A 19278-nucleotide genomic window follows, 5' to 3' on the forward strand; every position below is an offset into this window, starting at 1 on the left:
AGTGTTCTTGCCTCCCTGTGGAGTTGTGAAAGAGATGGGACTGCTGCTGGGCCCATTCCCTCTCCGGTTAAAGACGTTGACAGTCAGGCTATATTCAGAGAATGGCTTCAGTCCCAGCACCATGGTGTGACTCCTGTTTCCAGGGATGGTGAGAGACTGTCTCTCTGAGGGAATTCTCTTAGAGGTCAACAGACTTTGAGTTTGCCACCAGTGCACCTGAGAGCAAAAGACGGAAGGAAAAGGGTGTTGAGATATATATGTATACACAGTCAAACCAACAATTATTCAGACACTAGATATAACTTTTTATATATTTTTACTAGTGGGTGCAGGACACTATAGTTCATTTATGTAAGTGAGGATAGCAAAATAAAGTAAACTGTGACATATTATACCCAAAAATTCGTCATGCAGTGGACTACCAGTAAAATTGATAAAAGATTTGGGACCAAAAAATAGACACTTTGACCTGACCATGTTTTGCTTAAGTGTTATCTGACATTATTAAGATAATTTTTTTCTGACACAGTTCAACTCTGAGATCTTGTCATATATATATATTTTTTTTACCATTTTTTAAACTATAGTGAATAAACTGTATTCATGAATAAAATGTTCAAGGTGTCTGAATAAATTTTGGTTTGGTTATATATATATATATATATATATATATATATATATATATATATATATATATATATATATATATATATATATATATATATATATATATATATATATATATATATATATATATATATATATATATATATATATATATATATATATATATATATAAACAGCTTGTTTGTTCTTGAATGACTTTTGATCTGGAGGGGTCAGAAACTCACAGTGTATCCTCCAAGATGTCCCCTCAGGGTGGTTTGAGGCACTGGTGACCAGCTGACCCTCAGCAGTGTAGAGTTCAACACCTCAACAGATACGTCCTCAGGAGGAGCCAAGGGCACTAGAAAGGGTAACAGGACACACCTCTGTTTAAGGCCAAACTTTCCCAACTGGTGTAAGAGGGTAAAATTTCACAAATTTACACATACACAAACATTTCCTAAAGCAACTAAAACCAGAGGATGGTAATTGGATGACACACTGACTGTTTTCAGGAAAAGTGCACATGCTAACACAAAGCTATCCACAGAGAGATGAGGGTAAGAGAAATGCTCTTTCAGGGATGCAAACTCATCTGGGGTGAAACAAGTGACAAAAACTTAAAATAAAAACAATAGTAGTAATAATAATCTCTACTGTTTTTACAAAACAATAGTAAAATTACAAAACTAATATTTATGTTGGTCTTAATTTTCTTTGCTTTTAATTGGTAATCCATAGTGCTTTTATTTTGCCAGAAAAATGAAGAGACCTTTATGTTGACAGCAGATTTATGAACCATTCTCAATGCAAATTTAGGAAGATGGTTGCATTTTAAAATGCACGTTATCAATTACTCAAACTTTACAGCGCTTGCAGTGATGGAGTTCCTACGGAGCAGTGTTTATGAGCCGCTCTATGGATTTTGAATTTCAAACTTCAAAAACTCATCGGTTCTACATGAATAACACTGGATTCAGAAACTTTTTTTTAGCTGAAAGATTTTAGTTTGCATCCCTGCAATTTGGGAATAACAGGGATAACCTTTTTGATGCAGGAATAACAGGGACAAAGTCAGCCCAACCTGTTGCATCATCCTCTAGACAATGCCAAATGTCGACTAGAGACAAGGGCATGAAAAATAAGAAAATTGAATAAAACAAAAGATAATCACATAAGTGTTTGGCAAAGATGTCTGATCCCTAAAAGCACAATGTAAAAGCTCAGCAGAAATGGCTGATCCTGGTAAAGAGTGGATTAAACCACTCTCCCGACTAATCTCCTATCTTAAGTGTTTATTATTGGCTAATCGTGGCAGTGTCACATGACTGTGAGATGAATGCATTAACGTGCTGTTTCACTCACGATCTTCCCCGGAGTAACCAGTCACCACTCTCGGTTCTGGTGCCCACCCATGGCGGTTGAAGGCCTGGATCTTGACCTCGTAGGGGACGAACGTTGGGGTGTCTCGCACCACAAATAAGTGTCTCTTCACCATCTGTTCTTTCCAACTGTCCTCGACACCCAAGAGCCTGTAGCTCAGTTTATATTCCAGACCGGGACCGTTGTGCTCCACAGGCAAGAGCGGCTGGTGATTAAAGGGAAAAGTGGGTCAGTGCACTGCAAACATTACTGAGCATTTGGAACATTTGAAAAGAGTGGAAGAGTGTAAGAGACATTTGCTGATGGGTTTGCAAAATTTGGCGTGGGAACCTAGTTTCTGGGGTGCCTCGCTTGGCTTTCCTTCAGAATTGCAATTCGAAGGAATTTTGACTCATAAATAGAGCATCAATTGGCTCGTGAATGGAGATTTGCTCATATACTTGACTGCCAGTGCAAATGAAGTTGTTATGGCTTTAAAACAACAAGATGCCAGACTTCATAGGAGCTCGTGGAACATTTAGTTCCCAAGCCTCCTTGCGTGAGGGTGTTTGCCTTTTTTTGCTTCTAAGCCATGCATATATGCATATGAATTCAAATTGTTTGACAGTGCTGTTTGCATTTTATTACCTCCCAGCTGATGTCCATCTGATGTGGCAGGTGACCCTCAATCTTAATGTTTTCTGGGTTCCTGTCGGGAGCTGTACAAATGTGAATATGAATTATTTAACATCTGTCTCAGTCAATAATACCACTGCCCTCCAACACTGCCAATGTGTATCACACATAATGACGAGCATGCAGTCATTGATAGTCCGAGACAGCGCTCGCTTAAAAGAGCTTTAAAATTTATGGAGCTTTTATAGACATCTGTATAATTTTCTCAGGGTAAATCCCCACAAAGACACAGAGACATGCGCTTTAAACAAGTCCAAGGTGAACCAAGGACAGCCTAGATGTTGGGATGGAAACATGTTTTGAAAGCAAGTCTTCAAGGATCACAGGTATCCCTACCACAAGGAGGTGTCTTATATCTTTCAGAGGGCATGCTGGGACGGCTTCTCCCTATAGCATTGACAGCGATGACTCTGAACTGGTAGTTAATGTGGCCGTAGAGCGTCAAGGGGGCTGAGAACTGGCTGCTAGCCACTCGTAGAAGCTCCTTCCACTTCTCTGGCTCCCAGTGGTTCTCTTCATACTGGATTATGAACTCTAGTCATAGGAACAGAGCAGTGGTGATTGAATATGCAAAGCGTACACTCTCAATACACTGTGGTGCTGCCCCAGTGGGAGCCCCCTTGAAATATTGTAGAGCAATGTTTGAGTATGAGCAACATCCATGAAAACGACTTCAGAGAAATCTGCTTAAAGGTGCCCTCGAATGAAAAATGTAATTTACCTCGGCATAGTCGAATAACAAGAGTTCAGTACATGGAAATGACATACAGTGAGTCTCAAACACCATTGCTTCCTCCATCTTATATAAATCTCATTTGTTTAAAAGACTTCCGACGAACAGGCGAATCTCAACATAACACCGACTGTTACGTAACAGTCAGGATCATTAATATGTACGCCCCCAATATTTGCATATGCCAGCTCATGTTCAAGGCATTACACAAGGGCAGCCAGTATTAACGTCTGGATCTGTGCACAGCTGAATCATCAGACTAGGTAAGCAAGCAAGAACAATAGTGAAAAATGGCAGATGGGGCAATAATAACTGACATGATCCATGATATCATGATATTTTTAGTGATATTTGTAAACTGTCTTTCTAAATGTTTCGTTAGCATGTTGCTAATGTACTGTTAAATGTGGTTAAAGTTACCATCGTTTCTTAACCTTATTCACAGAGGCAAGACTGTCGTTATTTTAGTTTTTTAAACACTTGCAGTCTGTATAATTCATAAACACAACTTCATTCTTTATAAATCTCTCCAACAGTGTGTAATGTTAGCTTTAGCCACAGAGCACTATCAAACTCATTCAGAATCAAATGTAAACATCCAAATAAATACTATACTTACAGGAATCGATGTATGCAAAGATGTAAAGATCCATTTTAAGGGTTATATTAGCTGTATGAACTTTGTGTTTGCTGTTTAATGCTGTCGAGAGATGCGGGGAGCGGGAGGTTTAAAGGGGCCGAGCCCTTAATCGGTGCATATGTAATTATGCCCCAAAATAGGCAGTTAAAAAAAAAAAAAAAAAAATCTATGGGGTATTTTGAGTTGAAACTTCACAGACATGTTCAGGGGACACCTTAGACTTATATTACATCTTGTGAAAAGGGGTTCTAGGGCACCTTTAAAGCAAAAGCCTACTTCAGATACACTGAAAATGTGTACCATTACACGTGAAGGGTACGCTAATGGAAGAGTTTTGTATTTGTTCTGTAGCACTGATATTACAGTACATTTTTTAAATGACTTTACCTGTTATGGGACTGTTATGATCACTGGCGGCTGCCCAGTTGACCCTCACACTGCGGTCTTTCAGATCAGTGAGCGTCAGTTGAACCGGTGGATCAGGGACGTCTATGTCACATTTCAGACACAAGACTATGAACAAGCTTCATATCAAAATAACTGTATCTGTAGACCATTAGTAAGAAAAACAAAATCACTTCAAGAAATAACTAGTGCAATAATGATCACAAAAATAGCACATCTTTTCCGCTATGTTTTGTGTTTTCTCTGCTATCGTTTGTGGAGATTGCTGCACCACTTTCAAGCAGGTCTATTATTGTGGTATTAAAGTAATATATAAACATAACAACACAATCTAGCTGTCAATCAGTCTAGTCTCAAAAGGTCCTTCAGTCGTACCTAACACGGTTATGTATGCAGAAGCTGTATCTTGGTCCAGTGATGTTCGAACAATGCAGGTGTAATTCCCTTGATCGTTGTTGCTCACATTGACAATCTGGAGAATTCCATCATCTGTGAAATATCTGCAAATAACCCAAAATAGGTTCACAATGTATTAAAATAATAGAAATATAAAAATAATAGTTTTAGCTGTAGCTGTATTTAATTGATAAAAAAATGTTGTCAAATTAAAATTTATGAATTCATAAATTAGACATCAGACTCACAATTACTTCATGTAGTAGTTCCAAGTCTCAATATTTACTTCACAATGAAACTTACATTGTTTCAGGAGCAAATATCTTGTATGGCTATGAAATAACCAATGTGCATTCCAGGAATATTTATTGCATATTTCTATGTTGGCAGCCATAGTCAATGGTAAAACAAAAGTTAAGAAATAATGAGTTGTTGAAATATAAGAGTGTCCAAAAATCTAGTTAAAAATATGTGGCAAGTTCTTGGAGATGTATTTATGTTGGTTACATTTGGTTCTGAAAAACTTACAGTTTTTCAAAAGTTTATATTTAATTCTTCTAAAATTGCTTGGTGTAGCCAAGTATAAATTAATAAATATTTTCCTTAAACCTTGAATGTGACCTTACACATTTTAAAGGATTAGTTCACTTTTAAATGAAAATTACCCCAAGCTTTACTCACCGTAAAGCCATCATAGGTGTATATGACTTTCTTCTTTCTGATGAACGCAGTCGGAGTTATATTAATAAATATCCTGACACATCCAAGCTTTATAATGGCAGTGAACAGGATCAATGAGTATGAGCTGAAAAAAGTGCATCCATCCACATCCATCATCATAAACATACTCCACATGGTTCTGGGGGTTAATAAAGGCCTTCTGAAGCAAAGTGATGCATTTGTGTATGAAAAATATCCATATTTAAAAAGTTAGAAAGTAAAATATCTAGTTTCCCCCAACCACCTTCCATAAAGTGTAAAACTCTCGCAGTTCAAAACGTTTACGCTACAATACATCCAACGCCTTCCGTATTCAACATACGAAAAAAAGTGTAACTGATGTGACGTCAGTTTCAATTTCTTCCTAAGATGAATATGAAAGGCGGTCTGGTGAAAGCTAGATATTTTACTTTATAACTTGTTATAAAATATAGATATTTTTCTTAAACAAACGCATAGCTTCGCTTCAGAAGGCCTTCATTAACCCCCCAGAGCCGCATAAAGTATGTTTTGCTTTGGTTGGAGACGCTTTCTTCAGCTCACACTCGTTGTTTCCCGTTCACTGCCATTATAAAGCTGGGATGCATCAGGATATTTATTAATATTTCACCAAATGTGTTTATCAAAAAAAAAAAGAAAGTCATATTCACCTAGGATGGCTTGAGGGTGAGTAAAGCTTGGGGTAATTTATATTTTAAAGTGAACTAAGTTTTTAAATATTTTTTTCAAGGTAAACTGTATTTTATATATATATATATATATATATATATATATATATATATATATATATATATATATATATATATATATATATATATAGTCATTAATTCTTGAGGGAGTTTCACCACATGACATTTTTCAACCTGAACTATCCTTGTTTTTTTATCATTGAAGGTCAAATGATCTGATATTTTAAGAGACTCGTTGACTTTAATATCATTAGGGTTTTCTAACCTCGAAGCAAAATTCAAAGCAATCAATTCCCTCAAAATACAGGAAAAATAAAGTGGCTGTTGCTCAAGTTGCTGTGTAGCTTGACAAAAATAGAAACCAGGCATCCGTCAAGTGAAACAGCCACCTATAGTGTAGACATCTCCATTGATTATAATGGAAGTGATCTAGTGTGTCTCAGGACGGTAGAGACACAGTTGTCAAGAGGCAGCTCTGTGGCTTTTGTTCTGTATGAAATGCCAAATAAGAGTGGCGCTAAATGTTGTCATGACAATCAATGTACGACTCTGTTCTGTTCGCTGTGTGTGTTTGTCTGCAATATTTTAATTAATGAAACAATAATAATTTGCGGTTGAGGTGGAACTAATCGGTGTGGATCTGATTCACAGCCTGCTAATTAGTGACCTGGGGTAAAAATGTAAATTTAATTTTTCTGGAAGCAAATAACTAGTAGCCATAATAATAAAACATGGCACAGCATTACACTGCATTTACACAGAAGATCCGGCTGGGCTTCATATTCTAGCCAAGTAGATAAAGGTTAAAGCTCCTGCTCATTAGCTGGAGTACCTTTTGATTTTCAGGAGAGACATTTCCCCCATGAAAGCATACTATTACTGATAAAAGCTTACAATTAAATCTAGCTCTGCTCTGTTACATGACTACAAAGTGTAAGTACTTAATCCATGATTCCAGCACTGATAAAACTATAAATACAATTCAAAAATATCACAGCGCATGCTAATCCTTCCTGTTTTGACAGCACAACCCTTACTGAAATAAGGATTTACTTAAATGGAGAATGGCTTCAATGAATTCAAAGTTGAACAATTATGGACAAGCTAGGGAAATCTGGTCGCCCACCTTTCTGAGAAGTTAGAGAGGATATTTATCTCATCTTTCAGCCACAAGATCTCCAGCTCTCTTCTGAGGGTCGGATCGCACTCCACCTGGCACTCCAGCTCGGCATTTAATCCTCTTTTGACCTTCATGTCTTGGGGAGCTTCTACAATCCTAGTTGAATCTATCAACAGCAGGCCTTTAGTTTCAGTAATGACTAGGAAACAGAAAGCTTTTTGATTAAGGAAGGTGGCTAACCTTTAATGAAAAGTTCAGTGGTGATGCTGGCGGTGCCCTCGGAGTTGCTCGCCAAACATTTGTACTGGCCCATATCTTCCATCTCCACTTTGTGAATCTGCAGGGAGCCATTCTTCAGGAGAGAATATCTCTCTCCATCTACAGAGCCCTCAGGGTCTTCTCTTCTCCTACAAAACAAACATTGAACCCTTCACAGTTCTTCTGAAATAGGGGCCCATGGGAAGGGCCTTTACTGAAATGACTACAGATGCTGTGTTGATAAAATCGAATCCAATGTAGCCTAGTTTTTTTTTACCCCTTTTTTTTAACATGACTTTCAAAATTGACCAAAGGTTTTTGAAAGGAAACTTTTCAAAGAAGAAAAAAAGAGTATAAATATGAGTGCAAAAGGAGGACCCCCTAGAGAGAACAGACGTTTCAAAAGGGCTAGATCTCGCAGTGTCTTTTCTCAATGTATTGTCCCTTTTTCCTTCACTTAATTCACTCGACACTATTGGGTTTGCATTCAGCCATAATCTGAGGACCAGCTACAATGATAATACCGTGCTGAAAACCCTGCAAAAATCCTTTAGCATCTAATAAATGTGTGTATTTAATATGATGTTTAGATGAAATAATATGTAAAACATTGATTGATTGATTGATTGATTGCAGTGAAGACCAGTTTAGGTCAGCAAAAATGTCAAATTTTAGGCTAATTAAAAAGATTTTTTTCAGGAGGGTTGGCAGTTATATAGGAATACTTGCATTTATTACAATATAATTAATATGAAAAGGGGTGTGGCAATCATTATCATTAAATGTTAACCCCACCTACTTTTCGGTAGATGTCCCATGCCTTCTCTTTAACGTCTATTTGATTTAAATAAAAATATTTTCCATAAGTAATAAATTAAAATGCCTTAAAATCAGCATAAAACTGTTCATTGTTAAAACAATTCAATTTAATCATTTGGGGGGGGAAAAATATTTTTAAATATGGCTGTGGATTCAATTAATTTTACAATTAGTTAGATTTATTCTTGATAAATATATAAACCTTGTTACTGTGCAAATAAGGCATATGTGTCATAAGTCGCACGGGTATATTTGTAGCGATAGCTAACAATACATTGTATGGGTCAAAATTATTGATTTTTCTTTTAAGCCAAAAATCATTAGGATATTAAGTAAAGATCATGTTCCATGAAGATATTTTGTAAATTCCCTACCGTAAATATTTTAAAAATGTATTCTTGTGAGTGGATATGCATTGCTAAGGACTTCATTTGGACAACGTTAAAAGTGATTTTCTCAATATTTAGATTTTTATTCCAGTTGTATCTGTACAAATATTGCGCTATCCTAACTAACCATACATCAGTGGATTATTTATTCAGCTTTCAGATGATGTATAAATCTCAATTTCAAAAAAATGACCATTGTGACTGGTTTTGTGGTCCAGGGTCACATTTGGTTTATTAGTAATAACACATAAATCTCATTTTTACCCATTTCATTTATGTATGACTGGCAAATATGCATCATATTAAGCTCATAAGATTGTTAAAACTGTGAAATATCCAAATGGATTGAATTTTTAATGCAATTAAAAATACATAAAGCTTAAATATAGACCTAAATATTTTTAAATTATATGTACAATCAATTGACTTAATTAACACTCGTTCACGTGTCCTAACCAGGTGTGACATAAAAAAAAAAAAAAAAAAAAAAAAGTGTTTCAACTTTTTTAAAAAAATAAAGCATTGAAGCTACCTTAAAATTTTAGGTTTAGACAACTTGAAATGTGAAGTAATAAGTGACAACTTGGACATTTGAGTTGACTAAACTTAACATTTCAAGTCAGCATGAACACTTATTTTCTTAATGTGATTTTTTGCACAGTGCAGTGAGAAAAACCTTTTTTTTTTGTCTTCACTGAACATAAAAATTGATGCATGACGCAACGCAAGTCTGATGTATAATGATTGTTCAACAAGATTTCAGTGTGCTCCCCATTACAGATATATAAACCAAGAGATGAACAAAATGTAGCACCACTCATTATTTCTCACAGTTAGTTAGGACTTCGATGAACAGAAAAGAGACCCCTCACTTGTGGCTTATCGTGTTGCATGTTAAGACACGGTGTTACAACGCTTGTTACCAAACTCACCAGTTAAGGGTGGCAGGTGGTGAGCTAAAGACTTTGCAGTCCATCATCAAACTCTTGCCTAACATGGTTGCATACTCCAGATAATTATGCGTCAGAATCAAAGGAGGATGATCTGAGAGAAAGACAGACCATTAGTTAAAAGTTCACACAGACAAACATCAAACAGCCAGTGTGGCATAAGGCCGAGGCACACGAAACCGAGGCACATTCCCAAAATCACAATTAAACTGTAAAAAATCTATTAGCATATAAAAGAGCTCTCTTCTTCTGCCAGAGCTACAAACAGAAAACAGAGACCGAAGTAATTTTTACACACACGCTTAATATTTGTCTTCTACGTCAATTGCAAATTAACAGCTGCTGAAACCCTCAAGCCATTACATGTCCGCAAGAGCGTCATATCATAATCAAAGCACAGAAAACTTCAATGAGGAGCACAATCTTCACTTCTTGTGCTGTGATTAATTGATATATGTAAATTATGTGGGCTGCACATTAATAGCTCTGACTTGCTATCGCATTCTAAACATCACAATATGATTTTCATTGTCTACAGGTAAGTAAAGTACTCACTCATGACCAGCACGTTAGTATTGGCAAGCAGGGTCCCATGTTTGTTGGAGGCCTCGCACTGGTACACTGCAGTGTCTCTCTGCTCCGCTCCGAGTATGATTATTCTGTTATCAAGCACTTTGCGATTGGTAGAAGGGAAATCTGGGGGGAAACAGGCTTGAATTGAACCCAAGAGGAGAGACATGGGGCTGTCACGCTACCATTCAAAAGTTTGGGGTTAGTTGGATTTTTTTAATGTTTTGAAAGATGCATATTTTGCTCACCAAGGCTGCATTTTCTTGAACGAAAAAAATAAAATAAAAAATACTCCAATACTGTGAAATATTATTACAATTTAAAATTATGATTTTCTATTTTAATAGAAACACTTTATTTTACAGAGCCATAGTTACATTGTAATTACTCAAATGTACTTACTATAGAGTTACAGTTAGGGTTTGGTTTAGGGTTAGTTACTTGTAATTATGCATAATTTACTGTTATTACTATAGTAAGTACATGTAGTAAAGTCTAACCGGCACTGTAAAATAAAGTGTTACCTATACTTTAAAATATAATTTATTTCTGTGATGCAAAGCTGAATTTCCAGCATCATTACTCCAGTCTTCAGTGTCACATAATCCTTCAGAAATCATTCTAATATGATGATTTGATGCTCATGAAACATTTCCTATTATTGTCAATGTTAAAAACAGTTGTGCCATCTAATATTTTTGTGTAGAAGTGTTTGTAACGTTATACATAAATGTCTTTACTGTCACTTTTTATCAGTGTAATGCATCCTTGCTGAATAAGGGGCCATTCAAACAGAACACGTTTTTTCCATTCCAATGCACTACTTTTCCATTGTTTTTCTATGTAAACATGCGCTAGACAGAGGTGTATGACCGTTACGCTCATGTCATGTCCATGCGATCCTATTGGTTCAAATTGTTTTTAATAGGTACTCTCTTTAGCTTTAGCTGTTATGATAAATGTTGTTTCAACTATGTTATAATGACCATTTATGTCTGTATTAGTTAGCTTATGTAGCATAGCATACAGATACCTGATTAGCTGATAGCTTAGTTTATACGTGCATTTGCACTTACCCTACATGTATTCACAATCATCTTTAAAGGGTTAGTTCACCCAAAAATGAAAATTATGTCACTAATGACTCACCCTCATGTCGTTCCAAACCCGTAAGACCTCCGTTCATCTTCAGAGCACAGTTCAAGATATTTTAGATTTAGTCCGAGAGCTTTCTGTCCCTCCATTGAAAATGTTTGTACGGTACACTGTCCATGTCCAGAAAGGTAATAAAAACATCATCAAAGTAGTCCATGTGACATCAGTGGGTTAGTTAGAAGTTGTTGAAGCATTGAAAATACATTTTGGTCCAAAAATAACAAAAACTACGACTTTATTCAGCATTGTCTTCTCTTCCGGAATCCTTTCCATTGAATTGATTCCATTGAATTGATTCCATTGAATTGATTCCATTGAATTGATTCCATTGAATCCTTTCATCTGTCGGCGTTGGTAATGCACTTTTACATCGCCGTGGTTGTTTTTGGCGATTCGGACATCCGTGACATTTTGAAGCATCGAAAATCCATTTTGGTCCAAAAATAACAAAAACTACGACTTTATTCAGCATTTTATTCTCTTCTGGGTCTGTTGTCAATTCGCGTTCACTACTCCGCTTCTTCTTCTTTCCTGTTTTACGGCGGTTGGCATCCAGCTTATTGGTGCATTACTGCCCCCTTCTGCTCCAGACAGTGATGCTGCTGACGTGTTATCCGGTGCGCCCGAGCTTCGTTTACAGTCTGAAGGAGACGCACGCTGTATTCAAGCTACATTGTTTGTATTTTGCTATTTCTATATTTTTTTAAATAGTGCTTAAGTGTGCATGTCACGGCTGTCCTAATCGCCAAAAACAGCGTCGTAAAAGTGCATTACCAATGCCGACAGATGAAAGGATTCAATGGAATCAGTTCAATTGAATCAATTCAATTGAAAGGATTCCGGAAGAGAAGACAATGCTGAATAAAGTCGTAGTTTTTGTTATTTTTGGACCAAAATGGATTTTCAACTAACCCACTGATGTCACATGGACTACTTTGATGATGTTTTTATTACCTTTCTGGACATGGACAGTCTACCGTACAAACATTTTCAATGGAGGGACAGAAAGCTCTCGGACTAAATCTAAAATATCTTAAACTGTGTTCTGAAGATGAACGGAGGTCTTACGGGTTTGGAACGACATGAGGGTGAGTCATTAATGACATAATTTTCATTTTTGGGTGAACTAACCCTTTAATTTAACTATGTGTTAAATGTCCAAATATTTCAGTTATAAAACAAATTAATGATTTAATGAATTGAATTAATGAAATTATTCACTTAATAGACTATTATAATTATTATTTATTAATTAACAGTTGATTAAGTGTAAGAAATTATATTCAATTGGTTTTATTATGCACTAATTAGTTTTCTTACGCATTATATAGATATTGGGTATTTTAAATTTATATCATTCGTATATACTTAGGTTAATCATTAACTGACAGTTTTGGGAGACCTGATTTCGAGGGAGGACCTGATTTGTCATGACAATGGCAACACAGAGGAGGCACTCATAGTGGCTGTGTCTGGATACCCTGAATTATATAACTTTATTAAAGCGATTATCACAACCTGTTTCTTAAAAAAAGAGCTTGGAGAGGTGCTGTTTGGCTATTTCTGTTATTGCATCACTTCTCAAAAGGGCATCTCGAGACCCTTGCATTCTGCACTGCGCTTTTTTTTTTCTTTTCTTTTTTTTCATTCCTGAGTGCTGCATCTCACGTTTTTAAGATGCAGAGATGCGATCTGTGTGAATGTCCCCTAAAAGTGTGAATTTGTTTTTAAAAAATCATACTGACCCCAGCTAAAACAATGGTTTGATATTTCTATGTTTTTGTTTGTCATAAAGGTTTACATTTTGTTGAAAAGCCACCAAATAATGTAAATTTGGATATATTTGGAGGTATAGTTGGATGATACATCTTTGACTTTTGCTGTATATTATGTACTGATCTACTGTTGATTTATCTTTTTACCAGAGCATCTAAATAATGTACAAATACAACTGCTGTTGTTGTAAAGTCTAAATGATGAGAAAAACCAGAAAGGAACAACAGGCTGTTCACACAGCCAGTAATTGAACATTTGGCAGAGGCTTTGAGCCGACAAATTCAGTCAAATGGGCATGATAAGGGTGGGGGAGGAGGGGGTTTAACACACCATCAAGGGGCTGGCCGTTTCTCTTCCAGGTGATTGTGGGTTGTGGTTTTCCTGTAGCAGAACACTTGATGTGGATGTCAGATCCAATTTCTGCTAACTGACTCTTCACTGGCTCCTCCTGCCAGCTGGGAGGCTCTGGGACACACAACATGTGAATACGGATTAAAACAACTTCCTACTTAGATCAATACTGCCCTCCTGTGTTTGGAAGTGAAATCATTTCACAATGTTATTTAGTGTTGATGATTTTAGGTGTTTATGAAGAAATGCTTAAAGAAAATACATATATTTAAAGCTTTCCCTATATATCAATGTCTGTATATTATTGTACCAATAATGATAGTGTATGCATTCTTGTATCTTTGTCTAGTCTTCTTTTGATTTTTTTGATTTTTGTATATGTGTATTTGTATGCAATTCCTTGACAATGATCTTATGTTACTGAGCATTAATAAAAAAATGATTTTAGGTGTGTGTGTGTGTGTGTGTGTGTGTGTGTGTGTGTGTGTGTGTGTGTGTGTGTGTGTGTGTGTGTGTGTGTGTGTGTGTGTGTGTGTGTGTGTGTGTGTGTGTGTGTGTGTGTGTGTGTGTGTGTGTGTGTGTGAATGTGAGTGCAGTAAATAAACTGTTTTAAGATTTATAAAGAACTAAAACAATTATAACAATATGAGAAATATATAATAAAATAGATATTAATGCAAATATAATAGACTTCATATAAACTGCATATATTTAAACAGACTATTAAAATATGTATTCATAGACTCTTGTTGTTTGTGATTACTGGATAATGATATTTAAACTAATTGTATAGGAACTACACTCAACTGGAGCAGTTTTTTTAGCTACTGGAAATCACAATTTTAAAATTCTCTGGCATATTTTAGCATATTTATTTTTGTCAAACAGATTTACTTACTAGAATAACTGATAATCATCAAATAGCTGAATAAAATTCAGGTTTAAAGGGATAGATCACCCAAAAAAATGAAAATTATCCCACGATTTACTCACCCTCAAGCCTTCCTAGGTGTATATCTTCTTTCAGACGAACACAATCAGAGTTTTATATTATATATATATATATATATATATATATATATATATATATATATATATATATATATATATATATATATATATATATATTTTTTTTTTTTTTTTTATTATGCGTCAGGTCAGAGATTACTCTTTTGGTGTAAGCTGACTTGTGTAGGCTGTCTGCCGGAAGCTAGATATTTTAGTTTATAAAGATTTAAATATGGATATTTTTGAACAAAAACCCATCACTTCACATCACTGGAGCCGTGTGGAGTACTTTTATGATAAATTGACGCACTTTTTAGGACTTCAAAATCATGAGCAGCATTTACTATCATTATAAAGCTTGGAGCAAGGATATTTTATAATATAACTCTGATTGTGTTCATCTGAAAGAAGATGTGATTTGTGGATGAACTATCCCTTTAAGATCTTGTAAACGCTGTAAACATACCTTCCACAACAACGTTGAAATGATGCACATCTTCCCCAAGATCATTCTTGGCTTTGCACATGTATTTCCCTTCATCCAGTTCTGTGACAGCAGGTATAGTCAGAAGCTTTCCAAAGTTTTTGATATGTGAGCGCTTTGGTAATTGATCCAACATCTTGATCCATTCTACCTCTGGTGTAGGCCTGAGAAAAGTCCAAAATAAATTGCTGTCACTCTCTCTGTCAGTGGAAATGCTTTGCTGCTGTGTTGAGTTTATAAGCTCTAAGTGGCCAAAGAGAAGCGAACTCACAGTCCTTCTGCGATACACTCCAGCTCCAGCTCGTCTCCCTTTTTTAGGTGAGTCGTTGAATGACTGTAGGGAACCAACATTTTCGGCTTCCTCTTCTGAACTGAATGGGAACAAATGATGTTAAATGGCCTTGACATGGATAAAAAAGAAACCTACCTCTATGTCTGAATAAGATAAACGGGCCAAAGAGGTAAGAAAAATAAACATAATTGAAGATATGTTCACAGAAAACATGCCATTATCTTTTGCAAAGTGCAAAAGATAATGCCATCTTAGAAAAGTGCATATCTTTAACTAAAGAAAAGTCTAGAACCAAGGCCGGACTTACCATTGGGCTTGACTGGGCTCAAGCCCATGGGCCCCGCCCAATAGGGGGCCCCGCCCATTTACGTTAGATTTTTTCAATAATATGTCAGTCTTTTAATTTTTCATTTAAAGTTTGTTGATTGGACTAGCATTGTTACCTGGTCCTGCCCCTGCAATGAAAATTTTAATTTAATAGACCCTTTTCACAATGACGTCAGTTAACTTCCGCCTATCCGCAAAGCAGTGTATCAGTTGTTACCTTCGCGCCGGCGACTTCTCGGGAAAATGCTTTAATAACTTTAAATGCGAACTGTTTATGTCAAGGATTTACACAGTCGGCTTCTTCTGGTAATGATATTTATTATTTACTTTCTGAAACTGCCTTGGTTAGGGTTTCCACGAGCAGAAACTTTTGCAATGTTGTCATTGAATTGAGTTTTATCACAACGATTGTGTGTCCACACAAATCTGTTAGCCTATTTGGAATAAAAGGAATATTGTCTTTAAAAAAATCTTTATTTTTAGAAATTGGTAGGCTATATGATAATGTTCTTGTGAGATTTATTTACAAATAATGGAAATCTGGAAGTGTACGTCCATAATAGTCCGAAGAATTAATAGTGTGAAGATTTGAGATAATTTTACATCATACCAGTTTAAACTGAACTGCTGCAATATATTAAGATTGTATAATTTGTAAGAAGTGTATTGAAAATACAAAACGGAAGTAGCCTATGTGTTCATTTAATGTTATTCCCTGGAGAAATAATTTGATTTTGTTCATTTGCTGCTATAACAATGAGTACTGTTGTAAATCCTCTGTATATTTTTGTATGCGACGATCTTGTTCTGCAATAAAGAGACGAATGACAATGTTTTTTTACTATGGTAAAAATGCCATGTACATGAGTCAGTTTTTACAACATTAACAGTTCTCATGTAGAAATAGTATTATATTAAACACAATTTGTATTATTATGTATGCCATATTTATCGAAATAAAAGTATAAAAATAGACTTTGATATTTAAAAAGAATAAGCTTATGTTGATCTTCATTGTACAAAGGCCTGTAGGCGCTGAAATAAGTAGTGCATTAAGGTTTGAATGAATAGTTTTTTACTGCACGTAAATGTTGGAAACATGCGTTTATTTCACAAATATATATAAACAGCTTCATCTGCAATAAAGACAGCAAAGTGCATGTATGGCTTCAGTACGTATTCAACTCCTCCGACTTTAAGCAGCAAATCGCAGCGATCGGTAAGTTTTTTTTGAGATCTGCGGCTGCTAAATACCTCACCTTGAATTTACATGAAATTGGCCGACTACAGCCATCCTTTAACCACATTTGTGGCATATGTACAAATGTTGAGTGCACTTCATTCGAGTCGCGCTAGTATTCCACTATGCTGACAGAAGGCACTTCCTATATTAAAATTGCTATCTTATATTAGCCTACCACTAAATTTGAACAAAGTTAGGCATGTTCTATGAAGTTCTATTTATGTATTTTTGCTAGAGTACTAAATTACATCTAATGATCTTTAAAATGCCATGGTAATGAGAAAATGCTTATTTAATTTTGTTATATATTATTCTCTAAGATTGTAATTTATGTGATGTAGTAGACATACTGTAGGTCAAAGTCAGCCTAACACTGCCTATATGTATACTGGAGATGTATATAATCTATACAATACACTGTAAAACTCAATAAGTTCAGAATACTCAAAACATTTGAGGAAACTTATTACCTCAAAACATTTAAGTTAACTAACTTAATTTTTTTGTGACAAGTGGGGCGGGGCCGAGAGCCATGGAAGTGGAGCAATGCTAGTGTGGTGCACAGGTGTCTCTCATTAACAATCACATCACTGGCATTCCTTCGCTCCCACAGTTCTCAGCCTCGCCCTACTCAAGCACATATAGTTAATTTACATAAACATCACATTCAAATCTTGGTTAAATGTTAGTTAGCAAAAAACACATGCTATTATAATTATCAAAGAGACTGTCAATATATACTTGCATGTATATAATCAAACAACATACAGTATATGTGGTCTTAAAAGTTTTGCAGCCCATCCTCAACCTAACCACACGGTCTACTCTTCACCAGAATGGTAACCCTACAAAACTAACATAACAGAACCCCCTGTCAATCCCAACATAACACAACATTAAACACTAACTTATGTCTCCCTATGTTAATCTTATGCAAAAACACACAAAATAACACTTTATTTCAACATTTAGACAGTCTGATGCAAAGCATGCTGGGAATTAGAAATCTGCTGCAACTAAAACAGTTTAGTTTACTTGAAATATGTCAGTGCTGTGAACTCAAAAGTAAAAGAAAGTTTTAAATACTCATAACTGTTAATTTAACTGAACTAATTTGTTTAATTTAAGTTTGTCCTACTCAAACGAATTAAGTATTTTGAGCATTAGGGTTTACAGTGTATGTCAGACTTACCAAGAACAGATTTATACACTCATAGATTTAGCTATTTATATGTAATACAAATGATTTGTAATGATTGCAACCTTACAAGGTATTTGTTTGTTTTTCAGTATGTTTTCCAGGTAAATAAGTGTTTTATTCTCATTCTGACCAAGATATTTGTGCATTGCAATAAACACCATGATCACTTTGAACTTTTTTAATCATTATTTATTTATTAGAAAACCTTTTTTAATAATTGATCATATAAATAAATTATAACGGTCTTTTTTTTAAACATGTAACTCTGTATACTGTACTAGTCACCTTTTGAAAGTAGCTTTGCACTTCAAATAACGATTGGATCGATTATATTGTTACGCCACCAGATGGCGACAAATTACTTAAAAAAACATTTGTCATTGAATCGTTCATTCAGGAGATTCGTTCAAAATGCTGATTCATCTATGAAACAAGTGTATTTGATTGAGGAATTTAATCATTCATTCAAACCAAAGTTTTTTTTAAATAAATGATTCAGATTAACAATTAACATTTTTATAGACTTAACAAAATAACATAATTTATGATTATTGCTGAAGTTGTTTGTTCAGAATCGTGATCTCTATTTTTATTCTCAGTTTATCCAGAATTGTGTAGCTCTAATACATAGCTTGTGTATGTATCATTTTGTTCTATTTAAAGTAATGTATAGAAGGTAGGGCCCGAAAGTGACTCAAGCCCAGGGGCCCCCACCACCCTAAGTCCTGCCCTGTCTAGAACACACAGTCTAAACTCTAGAAATAGCAGACAAACTAACAAGTGCTGAAGCCTGGCAAAGCTTTATCCTAAACTTATTGTGGCACAAAGAAAAGCCCTCTAAAAAAATAAAAGATCAATTTAAGTTTTTGCATATTTGATACACAGCACATTTTTACAAAATATTTGACCTTTATATATGTGACTTACCACTCCTGATGCCATCATCTCCTTCGGTTGAATTCACTATAAAAAAGAAATATAAAGAAAAGGGCATTTTCAACACATTTGAATGGTAATACATAGCACAAGAACTCAAAAAACATGCAAATACAAAGTAACTGTACTGAGGCCGTGTGTCCACCTAAGCG

General features: G+C 35.4%; 1 protein-coding gene across 8 annotated transcripts in view; it reads right to left on the bottom strand.

The window, feature by feature from the left end:
* The window catches only part of chl1a (cell adhesion molecule L1-like a), a 72533-nt gene that overhangs the window by 21957 nt on the left and 31298 nt on the right, over nt 1–19278 (bottom strand). For all 8 annotated transcript variants that reach the window (XM_067371000.1, XM_067370998.1, XM_067370999.1 and 5 more), the window contains exons 7-21: nt 19118–19153; nt 15399–15498; nt 15110–15291; nt 13615–13749; nt 10339–10479; nt 9766–9877; nt 7608–7774; nt 7374–7533; nt 4818–4942; nt 4425–4526; nt 3001–3198; nt 2617–2687; nt 1972–2194; nt 852–967; nt 12–216 (exon numbers count right to left, since the gene is read on the bottom strand). In XM_067371000.1, the coding sequence (XP_067227101.1) occupies nt 12–216; nt 852–967; nt 1972–2194; nt 2617–2687; nt 3001–3198; nt 4425–4526; nt 4818–4942; nt 7374–7533; nt 7608–7774; nt 9766–9877; nt 10339–10479; nt 13615–13749; nt 15110–15291; nt 15399–15498; nt 19118–19153 (2073 nt within the window). The remainder of the gene's footprint in view (nt 1–11; nt 217–851; nt 968–1971; nt 2195–2616; nt 2688–3000; nt 3199–4424; nt 4527–4817; nt 4943–7373; nt 7534–7607; nt 7775–9765; nt 9878–10338; nt 10480–13614; nt 13750–15109; nt 15292–15398; nt 15499–19117; nt 19154–19278) is intronic.

The sequence above is a fragment of the Chanodichthys erythropterus genome, chromosome 20 (assembly GCF_024489055.1).
Source record: "Chanodichthys erythropterus isolate Z2021 chromosome 20, ASM2448905v1, whole genome shotgun sequence".
Classification (NCBI taxonomy): Eukaryota; Metazoa; Chordata; class Actinopteri; order Cypriniformes; family Xenocyprididae; genus Chanodichthys; species Chanodichthys erythropterus.